The sequence below is a fragment of the Phacochoerus africanus genome, chromosome 9 (genome assembly GCF_016906955.1).
Source record: "Phacochoerus africanus isolate WHEZ1 chromosome 9, ROS_Pafr_v1, whole genome shotgun sequence".
NCBI classification, from domain to species: domain Eukaryota; kingdom Metazoa; phylum Chordata; class Mammalia; order Artiodactyla; family Suidae; genus Phacochoerus; species Phacochoerus africanus.
This window is the reverse complement of record NC_062552.1, coordinates 30,292,565-30,314,543: the sequence shown is the minus strand read 5'-3', so window position 1 is coordinate 30,314,543 and position 21,979 is coordinate 30,292,565. Positions and strand designations below refer to the sequence as shown.

The 21,979-nt window shown below is 46.6% G+C and overlaps 1 protein-coding gene across 15 annotated transcripts in view; it reads right to left on the bottom strand.

Annotated features, from left to right (window-relative positions):
* Positions 1–21,979, bottom strand: part of DST (dystonin) — a 496,303-nt gene that overhangs the window by 202,781 nt on the left and 271,543 nt on the right. For all 15 annotated transcript variants that reach the window (XM_047794747.1, XM_047794750.1, XM_047794749.1 and 12 more), the window contains one exon: positions 10,795–10,961. In XM_047794747.1, coding sequence (XP_047650703.1) covers positions 10,795–10,961 — 167 coding nt within the window. The remainder of the gene's footprint in view (positions 1–10,794; positions 10,962–21,979) is intronic.

Below are 21,979 nucleotides of genomic sequence, written 5' to 3'. Positions count from 1 at the left end.
ACCCCAATGCTGGACATGGCAAGTCAGGAATCAGGACTCTCCCTGCACAAAGAGCTACAAACCCAGAGCTCCCACTGTGGCACAGTGGGTTAAGAATCCAGCAGCATTGGCTTGGGTGGCAGACGCTGGGGTTTGATTCCCGGCCCTGTGCCGTGGGTTAAGGATACGGTGTTGCCCCAGCTGCGGCATAGGTCACAGCTGCGGCTCACATTCAACCCCTGGCCCAGGAACTTCCAAATGCTGCAGATGCAGCCATTGGAAAACAAAACAAAACAAAACCACAAACCCTGCAACAGCCTTAGAGGTGTTAATAAGTTCCGAGGAAAGTACTGATTTTAATAGAGGAAGAGCTCCTTCGGTCCCTATATTTAAGTGAGTAAATTTTAAGTAAGTCTAGAGGATAAATAACACCCTTCCCTGCAAAAAAGCGGGGGGAGGGGTGACCCATCAACGTGTTTACTCTGGGAGAAAATATTAAACTACTTCAATCAGAGAACGACACAAGAATGGAAGAATGTGTCGGGGTAGCGTTAAGGGGCATCTTTAATCCGAGCCCATCTTCTCCCCAGCCTTGTCATCCCAGCCTTGTCACTGGCGGGTGAGCAGCAGCCTGGAGGGACAGAAGGAAACTCACGTTTCTCACACGACAGGCACCCTCTTGTCTATTATCTCAACACCCCTCTTCTGCTAGTACTCTAACTTCTTAAGTGATCACATCACTTGGAAATTGGCCAGTTTATGTGGTCATTTTTTCCCCTCAACTCCTAACACATACATGTTTAGACAAAGAGCCTGCGCCCCAAACAGAGGGACAGGTGGGGCTGCCATGTCAGCTCAGCACAGAGCTGAAAAGCTGAAGAAAATTAATTTTATGAATAAACGGGTAAATTTTAAAAGAAAAAAAAAGGAACGGGGTTGTATCTGCCAGAACACAACAAATGAGTGAGGAAAAGTTTCTCTGTTGAAGGCAGCGGGGAGCGGAGATGGCGCAGAAGGCCGTTGTATCCATGTACCTCTTTGCCGACAAGGTCTAGACTTGTCTTAAAATTTTGCAGGGTCCAGAAACCCTATGTCTAGGACCTAATCCTACAGACACATTCACATATCTGCACAGAGACACATATATGATTCAGTATAGGAGTTCCCGTTGTGGCTCAGCAATTAAGGAATCCGACTAGGAACCATGAGGTTGCTGGTTCGGTACCTGCCCTTGCTCAGTGGGTTAAGGATCCGGTGTTGCCGTGAGCTGTGGTGTAGGTCGCAGACGTGGCTCAGACCCTGTGTTGCTCTGACCCTGGTGTAGGCTGGCCGATTAGACCCCTAGCCTGGGAATCTCCACATGCCACGGGAGCGGCCCAAGAAATGGCAAAAAGATGGAAAAAAAAAAAAAAGAATAAGGTAAAGCTATTTGTGTGGATATGAGAAGATGTGCAAAAATACACTAAGGGGAAAAATGTTAAATAACATATACTATCCTCTCATTTGTATTTTAGAAAAGATTATAAATACATTAAATCTTAGGTGTAAATATAAACGATAACTCAATAAAACCAAACTTCCCCCCTCCCCAAATAAGAGTCTATGCAGAGAAAATTTCTGGAAGAAAATGAAAGAAACTTAACAGCTGCCTCTGAGGTAAGGGCCTGGGAATCTGGAGAAAGAAATCCCATTTCAATACATACTCTCTTATTCTATTGGAATGTTTTACTATGTTAATTACTATTTGCTTTTTTGTTCTTGTTATTGGTTGCTTTTTTCCTTTTTTTCTTTTTTCTTTTTGGTCTTTTTAGGGCTGCATGTGTGGCATACGGAGGTTCCCAGGCTAGGGGTCGAATCGGAGCTGCAGCTGCTGGCCTACACCACAGCCATGGCAACACCAGATCTGAGCCGTGTCTGTGACCTACACCACAGCTCATGGCAACGCTGGATTCTTAACCCACTGAGCGAGGCCAGGGATCAAACCCGCATCCTCATGGATACTAGGTGGGTTCGATACCACTGAGCCACGATGGGAACTCCTGTTTGTGACTTTCTAAAAGAGGAATGGGCTCTGTCTGTGCCTTGCCTGCCCACGGCCACACACACCTTACCTGTTCACACACACGTGCACATACACGCACACTCATGTATACACACACCCTCATACCTCTGGGTTCTGCAGCCTAGGGCAGACCAGGTTCTGAGAAAAAAGAATTCCCAAGTCATCACTAATCCAACTTCCTCTGGGAACATTTCAAGCCCTACAGGGCCTCCTCCTAGTATTAAACCAGTCCGACCCAGTTTAGCCTGTAAGGTGTGGCTGAATCCAACACGAGGCTGAATCATAGCCTCCAGGTAGAATTAAATGACTCTGCCCATAGCCTCACAGTCTAACCTTTGCGATGACAGCATCTTTAAACATGCTACATAATGAAACAGATTGTCCCATTAAATCTTAATTTGAAATGCAAACAACCAACAAATTAACCTCTACCCAACTACACACTCGGACAAGCGAACAATATCTCGCTGCCTAATTAGAAAATATTTAAGTGTCAAGCTCCTGAATACAAACTCATCCAAAAATGTCGAGTCTTACTGGGATAGTATCTTGAAAACATGCTTGTGAAAAGAATGCCAGCGGCCTGAAAAGGCGATTTAAGTAAATGAACAGGGTAAATTGCGAACAAGCAGAGGACAAGCAGAAACTAGTGAGCAGCAATCATCTCTCCTCAAAGCACCCCAGCCTCTCAGTCCTGACATTCCAGCATCTGCCGTGTGGCCACCTGAGGCTCCTGGGCCCGGGCACAGTCTGCACTGCTCCTTCTGGCCCAGGGACGCCCATGCCTGTCCCTGCCTGTCAGACAGAAATGCTTTCACACTGAGCAACTCTGGGGGGCTGCCAGGGTGGAACTTCCCGGGGGTTGATCAGTGTCCCCACACAGAGACAATAAAGTCAGACGAGGCGGGGGCTGAACCTCACGCTGAAAGTCAGAGCTTTCCTCCTCTCAGAAGAAAATGTTCCTACGGCGGCGAGGCGGAAACAAACCCGACTGGGATCCACGAGGACGCAGGTTGGATCCCTAGCCTCGCTTAATGAGTTAAGGATCCAGCATTGCCATGAGCTGTGGTATGTGCTGCAGATGTGGCTTGGATCCCGTGTTGCTGTGGCTGTGGTGTAGGCCGGCAGCTGCAGTTCCGATTCCGCCCCTAGCCTGAGAACTTCAATACGCCTGGTACAGCCCTTAGGGAAACAAAAAAAATAGAAGAAGAAAATGTCAATTTTCCTGTGTATCTGAGCACACTTAAATCATAGCATGGAGCTCTGAGCTGAATCCTACCTCTAAAGACCTTGGCTTGCAGGAAAATGACCCCTCTCTGTCTGTCTGTCTTAAGCTTTGATGACTTATCCATCAGCTCGTGGTTCCTAGGACCCATCGGCTCCTGGTTCTCAGTAAATTGGCTTCAATCCTCTCTTGCTTTTAAGCTACTTACTCCTCCAGTGCCTTGTGACATCCTTCAGATCTAAGTCCATCCAACCCAAGCCTTCTGATTATTCTTCTGAATGAAAAGTAAGGTGAGGCTTATTTACCTAAAATTTCTCACCAGCTATGGTTTCCATTGAAAAGATTTTAATCTGTGTTAAAGAAAACTATGCAAACTATACAAACTAAACAAGTAGAAACTAGTATAGGATATGGTATTTTTTATTATTCAAATCCTCTGCAGTTAAAAACTGAACACAGCAAATGGACATTCCTAGAAGGAATTTGGAACAGAATTTCCTAAGTGGCTTAATATAAAAACAAAGTATTGGAGTTCCTGTTGTGGCTCAGAGGGTTAAGAACCTGATGCGGGTTCAGTTCCTGGCCTCACTCACTGAGTTAAGGATCCGGCAGTTGCCACAAGCTGTGGTGCAGGTCCCAGACGCAGCTTGGATTCTGTATGTCTATGGCTGTGGTGTACACCAGCAGCTGCAGCTCCAACTCAACCCCTAGCCTGGGAATTTCCATATGCTGCAAGTGCAACCTTAATAACAAAATAAAAACAAAGTATTTATCAGTGACCTATTTAAACAGAACCTATAGAAGCAGCCCTTGTAAGCTCTTCCACTAAATCCCATCACTTCACTACCCACCGCACGGTCCAGGCTCTCCATCCTCCGTAGGATAACATGGCACACGAAACCTACACAGCAGTTCATGTGTGACTTTGCTCTTACTGGTACTAAGTGTTTCAATGTTCTCTTATTACCTACAATCTTCCTCACTACATTACAGATGCCGCTGATGCTATTTTCATAGACGGCTGATTCTAAGTTAAACAATTAATGTTGCCTCTCATTAACTGATGACAGTTATATAGGGTACTATCCACTCAGTGATTTTGTAAGCAGACAGGGGAGCGGATCCTTGGAGAAAGAGAAACAGGCACGGCTTTCTTGACCTAAGAGAAGCCATTGTGTGATGTGAGCCTGGCCACAATGCTTGTCCTTGAACAGGTCACAGTAACTAATGATCTATTTTTTTTTTTTTTTTAGGGCTGCCCTGGTGGCATGTGGACATTCCCAGGCTAGGGATTGAGTTGGAGCTGCAGCAGCCGGCCTACACCACAGCCACAACAACACCAGATGTAAGCTGCCTCTGCGACCTACAATGAAGCTTGCAGCAACACTGGATCCTTAACCCACAGAGAGAGGCCAGGGACTGAACCCTCATCTTCATGGGTATTAGTGGGGCCCTTAACCCTCTGTGCCACAATGGGAACTCCATTGATGATCTTAAGGAACAAAAGAAGACAGAAACAAACTACTGTCATCAGGCAGAAGCAACAACAGCGAAGATAATCTCTCAGTTATAAAGACCCTCAGTTCTGTTTCAATGGTGAAGAGTGGCCTGAAAAGCTCAGTCGCCGGTTAACTGGAAGCTAAAGGAGGAGGATGTCCACCTTTTCTTTTCTTTCTTTTTTTTTTTTCCCCAAATTAATTTTTTTTTTTGGTCTTTTTTTTTGCTATGTCTTGGGCTGCTCCTGTGGCATACGGAGGTTCCCAGGCTAGGGGTCCAATCAGAGCTGTAGCCACCGGCCTACGCCAGAGCCACAGCAACTCGGGATCCGAGCCGAGTCTGCAACCTACACCACAGCTCACGGCAACGCCGGATCCTTAACCCACTGAGCAAGGGCAGGGACCGAACCTGCAACCTCATGGTTCCTAGTTGGATTCGTTAACCACTGCGCCACGACGGGAACTCTAGGATGTCCACCTTTTCTGACCCTCAGGACTTCCGTGAACTCATGCTTGGACTGTGTGGACCGTTCAAGCCCCCTCATGAATATGCATGTACCCTTAGCATGTACCCTTCCCAGTTTTGCGGCTGGGGGGACGCTGCTTTTGGGGAAATATCCCCCGTGGACTCCTTCCTCGAGAGAAATCAATCCTTCCTTCTCCTGAGCTTTGCTTGGTTGTGTCTTTAGGCTCTTTACCCGCCAAGGAGGGGTAACAATTTCTCAAATTCTTCAAGAATTCCATATGTCTCTGGAGTTCCCGTTGTGGCTCAGCAGAAACAAATATAACTGGGAACCATGAGGATGCAGGTTCGATCCCTGACCTCACTTAGTGGGTTAACGATCCGGCGTTGCCATGAGCTGTGGTGTGGGTTGCAGATGCGGCTCGGACCTGGCGTTGCTGTGGCTGTGGTGTAGGCCGGCAACTGTAGCTCTGATTAGACCCCTAGCCTGGGAACCGCCATAAACCACGGGAGCGGCCCAAGAAATGGCAAAAAGACGGAAAAAAAAAAAAAAAAAAAACACAGGCCAGGCACGAAGTGACTCAGGGTCAACACCCTGCATCTACTTCTTGGGTACCTGCTCGGCGACTGTGACTTTCTTTTGATGTTCATGGAGAATTTTATTGCACAACATCTATAATTCAGTCTTACTGTACAGATTTCTCTCCACTTTTATTACATGTCAGAGTTCTTTCCAGAAACAGAACCTTAGAAAGTTGCTGTGAACACGAGTCAAGTGCTGTTCATTGAGATTAACAAATACTCTGTTTTCAAAAGTCGTAGTCTCGTGGGACACCAACAGAAATACGCCAGACAATCCAAATTCATGGGCTAGACTAACTGCTGTTGACAGGATTCATGTGAATACAGAATCTGAAGGATGCTATTACTCTTCCCACTTCAGATCATATTTCTTTCTTTCTTTTTTTTTTGTCTTTTTGCCTTTTCTAGGGCCGCTCCTGCGGCATATGGAGGTTCCCAGGCTAGGGGGTCCAATTGGAGCTGTAGCCACCGGCCTAGGCCACAGCAACACAGGACCCAAGCCACGTCTGCAACCTACACCACAGCTCACGGCAGTGCTGGATCCACTGAGCAAGGGCAGGGATCGAACCCACAACCTCATGGTTCCTAGTCAGATTCGTTAACCACTGCGCCACGATGGGAACTCCACTTCAGATCTTATTTCTTAATCTTCAGAAGACATTATGTACATTGGCCTGGCATTCAACTAACCATGGATCAAAAAAGTATTTGAAAAAAAATTCCAGCAAGTTCCCAAAAGCAAAACTTGAACGTGCGGTGTGCTGGCAACCACTTACAGGGCATTTACAGTGCGTTAGGTAAAGAGCTGGTTTAAAGTACACGGGGGACCACATCATTTTACACTTGAGCATCCGTGGGCACTGTTATCCGAGGGAGTCCTGGAACCAATCCCCGGCAGGTAGCGGGGGACGATGGTACACAAAGTAATGACGGCTTACTTTTAAATGACAGGTACCATCTATTTTCCTTCTCATCTGCAGAGGAATCTCTCACACTCTATCTAGAGCAGGTGACCTTGCCACGGCAGGGATACCACACCCCTCCTTCCACCCATCACCCCAGCCACGAGGTTGTTTCCTACGCAGTCCTCACCCCCTCCCAGGGGACTTCCCAACAAAGGATCCCAAATGGCTAGACTTGGCATCTGAGTAGAAACCAAACCCAGGGGCCCCCCTCAGAGAACCTGAATTACAGAAGTCAAATAAAATTCAAATAACAACTTTTTATCTTAAAAAAAAAAAAAAACCCAAAGCCCAATTAAGTGGTCATTGTTTCACAGCAAATTGAAATACATTACAAAGGTTTTTTGTTTGTTTGTTTGTTTTGCTTTTTAAGGCCGCACCCACAGCACATGGAGGTTCCCAGGCTAGGGGTTGAATCAGAGCAGCAGCTGCTGGCCTACACCACAGCCACAGCAATGTGGGATCCGAGCTGAGTCTCTGACCTACACACCACAGCTCACGGCAATGCGGGATCTCCAACACACTAAGAGAGGCCAGGGATGAAACCCACATCCTCATGGATACTGGTGTATTTGTTTCCACTGTGCTACAACGGGAACTCCCAAAATACATTACAAAATTTAAGAGAGTAATTATCAAGTAAAAACAACCCTTAAATAAAACAGTCTCTAAATGTGATTATGACCATCCAATAGCCAAAAATCTGCTTACAGAGGAATTTCTCAATTGTTCACAACTCTGCCTCTTTTGTCTTCAGAGTAAATCAAGGCATCCACAAAGAAAACTAGGTTATAATTAATTCAACGTCATCTGTTCAATTCTTACACGTATAAGGAAAAAAGCACTCAATTGTTTTTTAAGTAAAAAGAAAGGCCCAAGGACTTAAAGAAAAAAAAACCAGCTCTACAGATGAAAGGTTTCATCTGGTAAAAGAAACCACAGTCATATTTTTCAGGCACAGGATAACTTCACAAAACTCCAACAGCAAAGAAATCTTGTAAGCATTTAAACCAGGTATTCAGTGTTTCGACTATAAATTCTAACAAAGGAAAACTAAGCACTCTAGGAAATCAAAGTTCAAAGGGAATGCTACAACAATTATGTTAAAGGATCACCTGCTGAAGTAAAAGTTCAAAGCAAGTTACATTCACAGGATCCAAATCGTCTCCTAAAGAACGGAGCTCAGTAACACTGAGCAGGGAGCTGCTGGGTCTCAGCCAGGCCACTGGCTTCTTTGAGTACATAGGAGAAAACGCACCACGCACTGCAGGTCTGTGTCTACTTGCACTTGATCTTCCTGAAGTATGAGACCATTGCTGTAGAAAGTCAACAACAGCTGGCCTCTAAAAGCTCTGCTTCCACCTCAAAACCTTCAAGGCAGGGAGCAAATCACACCCTCAAAATGCTTCGTGACACCAACCTGCTGGTCTCAGAAGATCTAATCGCCCCTGGGACAGGGGTGTCCACCTTCTGACAGCCTCGTGTTTTAAGTCACATGGAAGTTTGCTGTGATCGTCACAAAGTCTCGGCCCTATTGGCACCGAGTCACTCGAAGGAGCACTGACCTTTATTCTGGACAAGTGTTGGCACGTCAATCGTCAATCCTGGATTTACTTTCGAACTCAGCAACCCACACCCACCTCTCCTGAAACGTAGTTTTGTAAAGAAAGCCGACTGTGATGGTGTTTGGGGGGGAGGGCGGGGAGGGAGGATGGGGAAGGGACTCCTGGGTGTGGACATGTGACAGCTTTAGAGATGTCAGGGCCTCCAAAACAACGCACCCCTGATAGGAGGTGATGAAGATGGCACTTTAGCCCTGCGGTCTTCCTCCCAGAAACCATAAACCAGTCTAAACACAAGGAAAACTCCAACAGAGGCACACCCTGCAATAGCCCTAAGCAGTTGTCCTCAAAACGGTCAAGGTCATCAAACACAGTAACAATCCAAGAACCCATCACAGCCAAGAGGCACCTAAGAGGACATAGGGATTATCTTGGAACAGAAAAAGAACATCAGGTACAAACCATGCAGATCTGAAAAAAGTATGGACCTTCGTTAATGATAATCTGTCAATATTGGCTCATTATTTGTGACACACGTGCTATAGGACTGTCAGATGTTCATCATAGGAGAAACGGTTTGGGATAGATGGAACTGCTCTGAACTATATTCACAATCTCTCTGTAAATCTAAAACGACAGTAAAAAACCAAGTTCATTTCAGAGTTCCCTTGTGGCTTAGCAGGTTAAGGAGCTAGTGGTGTCACTGCAGCCGCCCAGGTTGAAGCTATGACATGGGTTCAGTCCCTAGCCAGGGAACTTACACATGCCTCAGGCACGATGCTCCCCTGCCAAAAATTTCATTTAATTCACATTTTTTAAAAAAGTCTCCAAAATAAAAAAGAGGAAGAGTAAAGGGGGAGAGAGTGGCAAGGATAAAAGGGAAAGGATGTGGGAGAATTGGGCTTCCAGGCAAACAGACGGGGGGAGAACCCGTCTCCTGTCATAATGGCAGCACTATGACCTTGCAACCTGGGGCGCCCACCTGTAAGCAGGTTAACAGCAGCTCCTGGAGATGTGAATGAGCTAACATACGGAATACACTTAGCAGCAAGTGTGCAGAAAGCTCTCAAAATGTTAACTACTCCACATCATTATTACTTTTGTTATAATCAAAGAAGTTTGTTAGTTTAGTGAGTTATAGCTCAGGCTTATTCTATTTAGGAAGATAACTCAGTTCTTCAACAACATAATCTTTGCAAAAGACATAATCTTCGCAAAATGAAGAAAAATAACTCAGATCAAGAAAGACATAGCTTTTGGTTGGTTTACTTGCTTTTTTGGCTGCACCTGCAGCACACAGAAGTTCCCAGGCTGTGGGTCTAATCAGAACTACAGCTGCCAGCCTACACCACAGCCACAGCAATGCAGGATCTGAGCTGAGTCTGCGACCTACACCACAGCTCACGGCAATGCCGGATCCTTAACCTACTGAGCAAGGCCAGGGATTGAACCTGCACCTTCGTGGATACTGGTCAGGTTCTTAACCCCCTGAGTCACAATGGGAGCTTCAAAAATAAAGAATTTTCATGGACTGAGCTGCTGCTGCTGCTTTTTTTTTTTTTTTTGGTCTTTTTAGAGCTGCACCTGCAGTATATGGACCCCAGGCTAAGGGTCAAATCACTGCTACCGATGCTGGTCTACGCCACAGCCACAGCAACGCAGGATCTAAGCAACATCTACGACCCGCACCACAGCTCACGGCAACACCAGATCCTAAACCCACTGAGCGCGAGGCCAGGGATCAAACCTGCATCCTCATGGACACTAGACAGGTTGGTTACTGCAGAGCCATGACAGGAGCTCCAGAACTGAGTTTTTTATAAGGCACCAGGCACAAGGACTCAACAGCACCTAGGTTTGAACCTCAAACCTGCCCCTTGCTGGTTGTGTGATCTGAAGCAAGGATTTACTCTGATCTCAGTTTCTGCCTGGAACCTGCAGAGGACAGGTTTCCTTTAGGGGTGTCGTGAGGATTAAGCGTACGACTTAGGACAGCACCTGGCACTGAGTAAGTGCCATCCCTCAGATTCCGAGGTGAACAACATCACCCGGAAATGGTCTGCCACCCACATTTGGCCATGGTTACCCCAGCCACTCACTAGGGCCACCGGGCAGGGAGGCAGCGATGTGGGGACCCATGAGCGCTCACTACGGGTCAGTTCTCTCGAAACACAACCTTGGTCCTCCCCCCAGACTCCGGGTATCAGAGCTTCCCATCTGCAAGTCTTTGGCAAAGTCCAAAGACCCACCACAGCTCTGTGTGTCCGCCTATGCCTCAGGCTTAGGAGAAGACCTCTGAGCAACGACTTCTGTTACTTGTCTGTATTTTCTAATTTTCTGCCACACACATGCATTGCATCCTAACAATAAAAGGTGATCTTAAAATCTGGAAAGGAAAGAAATACTTTTCTTAGTTGTCTAAGGGAAGGAAAAAAAAAAAAAGCAAACACGTAAATTCTGTACCTGTATTTGTGAATGATGGCATTAAAGAGTTTTCCATCTCTCCAGCAGGTGGTGAAGTTTTCACACCGGATCCCCGCATAGCCCTCGGTCGCCTGCTGTGTCCACAGTAACAGCCTCTCTTTTGCAGACATGTCCTCTGATTCTCCAGTAACATGGATATCAGATATCTACACAGAACAGAAAACGGCAAGCCCTTAGCAAGGGAGGAAGCTAATGCAGATGAAGAACCTACCTAATGCAGGAGTTCCCACTGTGGCTCAGCAGGTTGAGGACCTGATATTGTCTCCATGAGGGTGCAGATTCAATCCCTGGTCTCACTCAGTGGGTTAAGGATCCAACATTGCTGTAAGCTGTGGTGTAGGTCGCAGATGCGGCTCAGATCTGGTGTGGCTGTGGTGTAGGCTGGCAGCTGCAGCTCCGAATTGACCCCTAGCCCAGGAACTTCCATATGCCACAGGTGCAGCCACAAAAAAGGAAAGAAAAAAGAAAGAAAAAAAAGAACCTACTATGCACTTGACACAAGTGCCATCTTACTTAATCCTCATAACTCTCACTCAGAAGCTGAGTGTGCTTCTCCCTTTTTATACACAGGGACATTGAATTTCGAAGAGGTTAAGAGATTGACATGGCAGATTTAACCCAAGCATCTCATTTTTTTTTCATACCAAAATGTTCCACAATTGAAAATGCTACATTCCTCTTTACCAATCAGATCTGTTAAAACAACTTAAACAATGTTTTTCCAAGTTCAAAGAGATCAAAGTAGAACCTACGAGTTAATCCACGTCCCCACCTGCAAAGCAGAATTTGAGCCAACAGCTATGCTGTGTAAAGAACAAAGACGGAAAAAGCAGTCCCCTCTCCTTAGCCACATCACATAACAATATGGCCTCAAGGCTCTCATTTTCTCTGAGTTCTCTCTCCCTCATCTTATTCAACACAAAACCTTTATCAAACAATTTTTCCCTATTTTTTTTGCAATACCTTTTTTATTTTACTTTTATTAGAGTATTATGGTCGACTTACCATGTTGTATCAATTGCTGCTGTACAGCAAAGGACCCAGTCATACAGATATACACATTCTTTTTCTCATAGTATCTTCCATCATGTTCTATCCCGAGACTGGATACAGTTCTCAGTGCTGTACAGTAGGACCTCATTGCTTATCTATTCTAAATGGAATAGTTTTTGAAAAGTCCTTTCCATTGAAAGATAACAAAGAGTCACTAGTTTACACAATCCATGTTTTTCCAAGAAGCCCTTCCTTTCAGGTCCCACTTAACCTGCTGATAAGGACATTAAGGCACCAAGTGACTCTGGCAAGGGTCACGCAGTGACTCCCTAACTGGGATTAACACCAGCAAACAACCAAGGTTCCTGAGTCTGCACAGGACTCAAAGCCAGGGGATCAGGAGGTCAGCCAGCCAGCCAGGGTCAGGATGAGCGAATCAGAGATGGGAAGCAAGATGGGGTGTCCTCCTGCACCAGGAAGAAAGTCCTTCAAGTCATGACTTTGGCCTCCAGTTCTGGCACCAGGCCCAGAGCTTCAAACACATCATCCCCCATCCCTGAGACCACGTCCTCGTCTCTAACACCAGGAGGAAGGAGGCAGAAGCAGATGATGTTGAAGAGTCATGTCAGCCTAAAGCTGGAGACACTAGGAGACTGAATACAGCACAGAAGGCAGAGGTCCAGGCAGTCGGGTAACTGAAAGCAGGAAACGCAGAAACCCAGACTAAAGAGTCTTCCTCTGGGGGATGCTGGGCCCGGACGGGAAGCCCTTTGCTCCTACTGCTGCCCCAGGAGCCTGAGGACCAGATGCCAACCCAGGAACCTGGGGCAGGAAGGTGTGGCAGCTATGGCCACCCTAGGCCGCCAGCGCCCCTTGGATGGGACGCTGGCCCATGGGCCTCTCTCTGCCCAGGCAGCCGCCCGCCCCACAGGGGCCAGGACTGAGAGTGGAGCGGGTCTCAACTGCATCATCTTCCCTAGGAAGCGATCTAACTGCTGCAGCACAGGAAAGAGCCATGTGTGTGAACAACATACAGCATACAGGGAGGATTTTGCTCTCTCTTTTTAATTTATTTTTAGGGGGCATCCCGCGGCATATGGAGCTCCTGGGGAAGGGATCAGATCTGAGCTGTAGTTGCAACCTAAGCCACAACTATAGCAATGCTGGATCCCTAACCCACTGTGCCAGAGGCTGGGTATCAAACCTGCATCCCAGAGTTCCCGTCGTGGCACAGTGGTTAACGAATCCGACTAGGAACCATGAGGTTGCGGGTTCGGTCCCTGCCCTTGCTCAGTGGGTTAACGATCCGGCGTTGCCCTGAGCTGTGGTGTAGGTTGCAGACGCGGCTCGGATCCCTCGTTGCTATGGCTCTGGCGTAGGCCGGTGGCTACAGCTCCAATTGGACCCCTAGCCTGGGAACCTCCATATGCCACGGGAGCGGCCCAAGAAATAGCAAAAAGACAAAAAAAAAAAAACCTGCATCCCAGTGCTCCCAAGACATCGCCAATCCAGGGGCACCTCGGCGGGAACTCTTTTTTTTTTTTTTTTTTGTGGGGTATAAAAGAGCAGAAAAATCACCCAACTTCCAACTAATACTCTGGCCTAAAGTCATGCTTTCCAGCATATCCCAGGAGTTCAAATTCATCTCCAACCCCGACATGCTCAAAGTACTTACCTGCTCCAAGACCCTCTCTCACTTGTAAAACAGTGATACTAATAGTCACTATACTGAGAATTCAACCACTTGGACACAGAGTAGGGTCTGGCACATCATAGTAGGTACACACTCAATTTGTCGGCTATTTTATTGCTGTGGTTGTAATTATTTTTTAAAAAACTGGTGTTCCTGTCATGGTGCAGCAGAAAGGAATCCGACTAGGAACTGTGAGGCTGAGGGTTTGATCCCTGGCCACACTCAGTGGGTTAAGGATCCGGCTCTGCCACGAGCTGCGGTGTAGGTCTCAGACGTGGCTCATATCTGGTGTTGCTGTGGCTATGGCATTGGCCAGTAGCTACAGCTCCAATTAGACCTCTAGCCTGGGAACCTCCATATGCCATGGGTGGCAGCCCTCAAAAAGACGAAGGACCAAAAAAGAAAAATTTATTAAAGTATAGTTGATTGACAATGTCGTGTCAACATAATTATTTTTGACAAAGGGAAAAGCAAAAACTTGGCTTTATTTTTCTCCCAATTCTCTTAGGAAAAGAAGTAAAAAGATAAAGCTTTTAAATGTGTGACCTCAAACTAATTGAAACCTATGAAAATAAGGCTCAGAGAAACTCATCTAGGAAACTGAACCTCTAGGTAAAATTCCCCAGCAGCCCTTACTGATGATAAAATCAGCTGCTTCTGGGCACCCTGAGGACACCGGAGCTTCGTGGGTGGTATTTCAAAGAGGCAGCTACTGGCTTTTGCCGCAGCATCAAGAAGGGCCCTTGCCAGTCCAGTCACAAAGGTAATTGCCTATTTTTTTTTGGGGGGGGGGGGGTTCTTTTTCTAGGGCCACACCCACGGCATATGGAGGTTCCCAGGCTAGGGGTCTAATCGGAGCTGTAGCCGCCGGGCTACGCCACAGCAACACGGGATCCAAGCCTGTCTGCTACCTACACCACAACTCACGGCAATGCCGGATCCTTAACCCACCGAGTGAGGCCAGGGACCAGACCTGCAACCTCATGGTTCTTAGTTGGATTTGTTAACCACTGAGCCACGACGGGAACTCCAATTTCTTTAATTTTTTACTTTATTGCAGTATATAACACAACAATTTACCATGTTGTGTTAGTTTCAGGTGCACGGCAAAGCAATTCAGTTTTACATACACGCATATCCATTCTTTGTCAGATTCTTTCCTCATATAGGTTAGCACAGAATATTGGGTAGCATTCCTGTGCTAGACAGCAGGTTCTTTTTGACGATGTATTTTATGTGGTAATCACCTCTTAACTAGGGAAGTCATCCCATTTCAACCACGGGCTAAGTTTAATAAGTTGCAGCATAGCTCACAACACCCAGGAAAGGAAGGACATTAAGGAAGAGAGGTTTAGAGGTCTGAAAATAGCTAAGTATCAACCAGGGGAAAAGAATGTATTTAAGATTTTAATTCATTACGTAATTAACTTTTTTGCAGCACCCACACACAGCCTGCAGGAGTTCCCAGGCCAGGGACTGAACCCAGGCCACAGCAATGACCTGAGCCACGGCAGTAACAATGCCAGATCCTTAACCTGCTGAGCCAGACAGGGACTCCAATAACAGATTGTATTATTAAATAAGTTCCCCAAAGTTCCCAAATTCCATATTTCATCCTATTATACTCACACACACTGTATCTGATAATTACTCATGCATACACTATTTAAAAAGCTATAATTTTGTGAATCTATATGGGAAAAGAGTCTGAAAAAGAATGGATGTGTGTATATGTGTAACTGAATCACTTTGTTGTACAACAGAAATTATTACAACTTGTAAATCAACTATCCTTCAATAAAATTTTTTTAATTGGGAAAAAAAGCTTTAATGTCTTTACTGTTAAAAAAACTTTATGAAAGTGTAGTTGATTTACAATGATGTGCCAATTTCCGCACAGCAAAGTGACTCAGTTATACACATAACATACATTTTTTTCCCCCCCAGGCTGGGGTCAAATTAGAGCTGCAGCATATGCCACAGCAATGCCAGATCCAAGCCACATCTGTGACCTACGCCGCAGCTTGTGGCAATGCCAGATCCTTCACCCCCTGTGCAAGGCCAGGGATCAAACCCACATCCTCACGGATGCTAGTTGGGTTCTTGACCCACGGAGCCACAACAGGACTCCTATATATTCCTTTTTTAATTCTTTTCCATCATGGTCTAGCCCAAGAGACTAGATGTAGTTCCCAGTGCTCTACCGTAGGAACTCACTGCTTATCTATTCTAAACGTAATAGTTTGGATCAACTAACCCAACTCCCAGTCCATCCCACTCCCTGCGGGCTCCCCCTGCCCCCCATCCCTGGGCAACCACAAGCCTGTTCTGTGTCTGTGACCTTGTTTCTGTAGAAAGCAGTAACTGTATGTTACATATTCAATATCCTATGAACCAAACTTTAACAATCAAAGACCACTCACGCCTTAACTCTTTCATCCTCTCCTGGGATTTCCATTTAAGTGAGTATTATTACCTGTATGGAAACCAAGACAATTTTAGATACACTGCTACCATTAGCCACTATCTAGCTGAGTATATCACACATGATAGGGTACAACCAAAACGAAAAGGAAAAATAAATTAAATGCTAAACACTGTAAATCTGCAGCTCTCACTCATGATGCCTGATGCAAACTCTGTGCATTCAGCCAAATGCTGAATTTTCAGCCACGGCTGAATTCTGCCTCAGTGACCGGCCAGGCTGGGTTCTAGGAGATCATTAAGGTTCCACCCCTCAAATCACAGTGGCTCACAGAGAAGGAGACAGTTTCAGCCCCTGCTGCCTGGTTCCAATCCTAACTCCAACCACTCATGGGATTAAGACCCAGAGCTCCTCCAATGGAGACTCTCAGGCTAAATGAAGTCAGTCAGAGAAGGACAAATCCCACATGCTATCACTTGTATATGGAATCTTAAAAAAAAAAACAATGCCAATGAACTTGTTTACAAAACAGAAACAAACTCTCACAGGCACAGAAAACAAACTTGCTGTTACCAGAGGGGGAAGGGGCAGGGAGGGGTCCTCAGGAGTTTGGGATTAACAGATACAAACTACTATAAATAAAACAGATAAACACAAGGACCTCCTGTCCAGCACAGAGAACTATACTCCCTGTCTTGTAATATTTATAATGGATAATAATCTGAAAAAGGATATACATAAGCATATAGAAAGTATACGTATAAGCGATCACTTTGCTGAATACCTGAAACCAATGGAAGACTGTAAATCAACTCTTAACAATTCAAAAAGACCCAGCGCTGTATCATATTCACATCATCTCTCTAAAATCGATTTTCCTCATTTTTAAAATGTAAATGATGCCATGACAATGTCTACCTCCTGGCGTGGTTCTCAGGATGGGCTGAGCACCGTGCCCTGCCCACAATTTCAGGAGCAGGACCTGTGACTTGAGGCCCCTCCCCCACAGCCCACCAGGAGCATCAAACACAAACAACCAGCAGGAATCGGGAAGCCCTCAGGGCTCCATCCAGGGCACTGCCAGCTGCCACCCCAAGGCAGGCTGGTTGGTCCTTGCCTCTTCTGCCCTGACCCCTCTGCTTCCCCTCACCCTCAATTTTCCAGAAGGACCTCTTCCATGGGAAACAAAGTATGATACACCCACTCCCCTACCCTACTTCTGCCTTTCTATTGCTCCCCTCAGTCTCCCCTCACCCAGCACAACCTGGCCTGACCTGGTGCTCCGCCGGATGTGCTGAGTAAAGGGGGGTGGGGGGAGATGGAGAGAGGGGGAGGGGAGGGGGTGAAGGGGAGGGAGAAGGCTGCGGGGGGTGGGGGGGGACTGGGACGGAGGGAAGAAGGAAGAAAAGAAGGGGGAGGAAAGAGGAGGAAGGGGAGGGAGTGGGAGGGAAGAAGGGGGGAGGGAGGGGCCGAGAGGGAGGGGAAGGGAGGGGTGAAAAGTACCAAAGATCAGGAACACATGGCGTGTTTTCACTGGCTTGAATGAGTTTCAGCTTCTTGTGTAAACCTTGTCCCCTTAGGAAGTAAATGTCTTCCAATTCCCCTCAATTTGCAGCAATCACTGACCCCCAACACTGCCCTGGATGCCTGGCACTGAGCCCTGGCCGAGGGTCACTCAGGGAGAGCCCACCGTTACCTAAGCTTCAGTGGAGTCATCTCTTGTGAATCAACTTCATAACCCCAACCCAGGGCGATGCCTAGAAACATCTTCTCAATGAAAGAGCAGGAGCCAACCCACCCCACCCCAGGGCGCACACTAGAGTCTGCAGACTGCCCACTTCCTGCCACGTGAACTGCCCCAGCCTCCGGGGGCTGGTCAGCTGAGGCCGCAGATGTGAAAGTCCTGGGAGCAAAGTCAATGCCACCAGACGACTGGGCGGCAGCAACACCCTATTTTTACAAATGCTGTCATGGTTCTGGCATGAGACAACACCAGGAGCCAGCTTCCAAAGCTGAGTCACACATCCCTGAGGGATTTTTCGCATTTGCATTTTGTTCTCTGCAAGGCCAAGAAGGCAGCTTTTTAAAAAATAATTTTAATTTATTGAAAAAGTTTAATCATATTTACCTTTTTTTTTTTGGCTACACCAGTGGCATGCAGAAGTTCCCAGGCCAGGATCAAACCTGCACTACAGCCGGCTGGAGCCACCACAGTGACAAAGGTGGATCCTTAACCCAATGAGCCACCAGGGAGCTCGAGTTGACTATTTATACAGTGGACGGGTAACATTGGGAAAGGCAGCATCTGAGGTTAAGAGAACTAAGAAATTCCGTGTGGAGAGGCTCTAAACAGAGGGAAGGATAAAGGATTCTGGGAAAATCACAGCTGGTAGCCCTCTAGAGGCCCCTGGTTTCGCTGGTAAAGAAGCTGAGGCCAAAGGTGGGGACCGGGCTTGTCTGGGGTCCCTGAACGGGAGCTGGTACCTGTCTCCTCAGTTACAGTTCAGAACCTGCGAGAGAGGAGGGAATTTCTCATTCCTTCGTATTTAGAAAAGAAATCTAGGAGTTCCCGTTGTGGCTCAGCCGAAACGAATCTGACTAGTAATCCATGAGGACCGCTGGGGACGGTCTGCGAGGGGTCACAGGCAGCCCTACGACTGAGGTCAAGTCCTGGCCAAGCAGCTGCTACACAGAACACTCCCCGTCTTCACAGAGGGACCCACGCTGGATGTCGCCGAGAAAGTGATGAGCGTCAGGGTTCACAGAGGCCCCCTCGCTAGGCTAGGCTCACACCCTTAACCCACAGACCAGCAGGGCATCCCCGCTCTCCTTCGGGAGCTGCTGCAATTGGCCGTCTGCCCTGAGCTGCAGAGAAGCACACGGGTTTCTGAGACCTGGATCCTCCCAGGGGTTAGTTCTGTTCCAACACATGGACAGAATTTTAAGCTAATTATGGAATTAGGGAAATATACATAATAGGTATTCAATAAACATCTGCTGCAGAAACGGTGAGATGGATGGACTGGGAGAAGGGAGGCGGCAGCCTTTTGCTGGTGTGGACGAATTAAGTCTAAGGTCCAAGGAAAGAAAAAAGATGGTCCCAAGAGGTGTCCTCGTTTTTTGTTTCTTGGGTTTTTTTGTCTTTTTAGGGCCTCACCCACAGCATATGGAGCTTCCCAGGCTAAGGGTCCAATCGGAGCTGTAGCCTCCGGCCTACGCTACAGCCACAGCAACTTGGGTTCCGAGCTGCACCTGCGACCTACACCACAGCTCACGGCAACACCGGATCCTTAACCCACTGAGCGAAGCCATGGATCGAACTCTCATCCTCATGGATGCTAGTGGGGTTCATTAACCACTGAGCCACAACAGGAACTCCTGTGTCCTCTTTTCTAAGAAGCAGTGGTGATATCCAAGCTATACAGCGCCTACAGCCTCCTAAGTCTTTCTCCCACGTGCTCCCCCCTCATTAAACGCTCAGAATAAGAAACTATCCTAGGAATTCCCGTTGAGGCTCAGTGGGTTAAGAAGCGGACGAGATCCACGAGGATGCAGGTCTGATCCCTGGCCTCACTCAGTCGGTTAAGCATCTGGCATTGCTGCCAGCTGTAGTGTTAAGTTGCAGATGTGGCTCAGATGAGGTGCTGCTGTGGCTGTGGTGTAGGTCAGCAGCTGTGGCTCCAATTTGATCCCTAGCCTGGGAACTTCCTTATGCTGTAGGTGCGGCCCTAAAAAGGGAAAAAAAGAAAGAAAAAGAAAGAAACCACCCTAGTTCACAGATGGGGTGAAAAGCAAGTCTTCTGATGCAGAGCTCCTCAGCCTCCTTGTCTCTGCTGCTGCAAAGCTGTAGCAACTCCCTACAACATTTCAGTAAGAGTTTTTTCCATTGATGAAACAGCTTGCTTCACAGCAGCAAAAATGGATTTAAGGGACCCATGATGGATATGGAAATGGAGTTCGTCAAAGGGTCTTCCTGCCTAGCACAAAATCCCTACTGGAGGGGAGCGTTATCCAAGAGTATTGTCAAAGGAATTGCAACTCCACATATTTTTTTTTTAAATAAACGAGAGCATGTATAACCTAACTGAGAGAGTTCAGGTATTAACAGGATGAAGGCAGCAGGTTGGAAAAGGTGATCTTAAGATTCTTCTGTCTCCCAACTTTTTTTTCCTTTTTCTTTTTAGGGCCACGCCTGCAGCATATGGAAGTTCCCAGCCTAGGGGTCGAATCGGAGCTGCAGCTGCCAGTCTATGCCACAGCCACAGCAATGCCATATCCAAGCCGCATCTTCGACTTACTCTGTAGCTCACAGCAACACAGGATCCTTAACTCACTGAGCGAGGCCAGGGATCAAACCCGCATCTTCATGGGTACTAGTCAGGTTCTTAATCCGCTGAGCCACAACAGGAACTTCCCGACTTTTTTAGCGGACTTATTTCAAGAATGAAGTTTAACGTTGGAAGGTTAGAACAAAGCTGGGAGGTGGTGATCTGTATTCCATCCGTAACCCTACGGCTTCCTCCCCTCTGGGATGCTGAGAGCCTCAGTGCACCTGCGCACGAGGTTCAGCTGGTCCCAGCCCCACGTGATCGGAAGTGCCTGCACCAGGGAGAGAACCATTCCTTGCACCCTTTACTCACAGCGCGTGACACTGCAGTCGGGCGAAAGCAAACTCCATACTGAAATTGTCAAAACACGCAAATATTTCCAAGCCAAGACATTTGCTTCCAAAGACAATTTCTTCAACGATGTTTTAACTATTTTGGCAGAAACCAGTGTAATCAAACACATTTTTAGTGTCTGCTTCCAAGTTGCAAAAATGTGTGAAAATGCTCCTCAAAACAGTCTTAGCTGCCAAGATGGCGCACGTATTTTGAAAATTCTATCTGGTGGAAAAACTGCCTCCCTAAAAGGAAGAGTTTAAGGCTCAAAATGATGGCTACCTTCAGCAAAGGCTCATTTGTTTCTTATTCAAATAGAAGTGGAAACTAACAGAAAGGAGTTCCCATTGTGGCTCAGTGAAAAAGAATCTGACTAGCATCCATGAGGACGCAGGTTCGATCTCTGGCCTTGCTCAGTGGGTTAAGGATCTGATGTTGCCGTGGCTGTGGTGTAGGCCGGTGGCTACAGCTCTGATTCAACCCCTAGCCTGGGAAACTCCATATGCCGAGGGTGTGGCCCTAAAAAGACAAAAAAAAGAAAGAAAGAAAGAAGGAAAGAAACTAACAGAACCATTTTTCTCGAAAAGCAAAAGATTTGAAACTTTGATGTCATCCACTGAACTGACATGACAGAGGCATTCTAAAATGTTGATAGAGCCAAATTCTTTGCAGCAATTTTATAAGTGATATTTTGCAAACTGGTTATGAAATCCAAATGACGGCTAGACATTTTTTTTAAAAATCAATACACGCATTTTCATTCAAAAAGATGAACTGATTCAGAAAGAAATGAGTCAATTATAAACCAAGTCAGCTTTGCTTTCAAGATCTGCAGAGCAAAGCTACGAGAGAAAAGGAGAAACATGTAGATTTTATCCTAGTTATTGAATTCAAAATATGGTTTTGTGGCCTAAGATTCATAAAAGACTTGGTTAAAGAAAAACATATTGAATAAATATTATATGTCAGTGAGGCTGAGTATCTGCATTAGTCTAACATTTTGAGATGGTTCTCAATTATTGTAAGCTTTTATAATACAAAAGTCAATTCGTACAAATATCTAATCTGTCATTACTTGGATACTGATAACGTCATTTCTACAATGTACTCACCCCACCCTTCCCACCATGGCTTCTCTCCTCTATGTCACAGCCCTGTTCACTGTGATTCACCAAAGGATGAAAAGGAACATTCCACGAGTTCAGACTTCAGTAGTTAACACGGCTACATGACATGGGACATTGAAAGGACAACAGTCCATGGAGTTCCCATTGTGGCGCCGCAGAAACGAATCCAACTAGTATCCATGAGGATGCGAGTTCGATCCCTGGCCTCAATTCAGTGGGTTGAGGATCCGGTGTTGCCGTGAGCTGTGGTGTAGGTCACAGACGT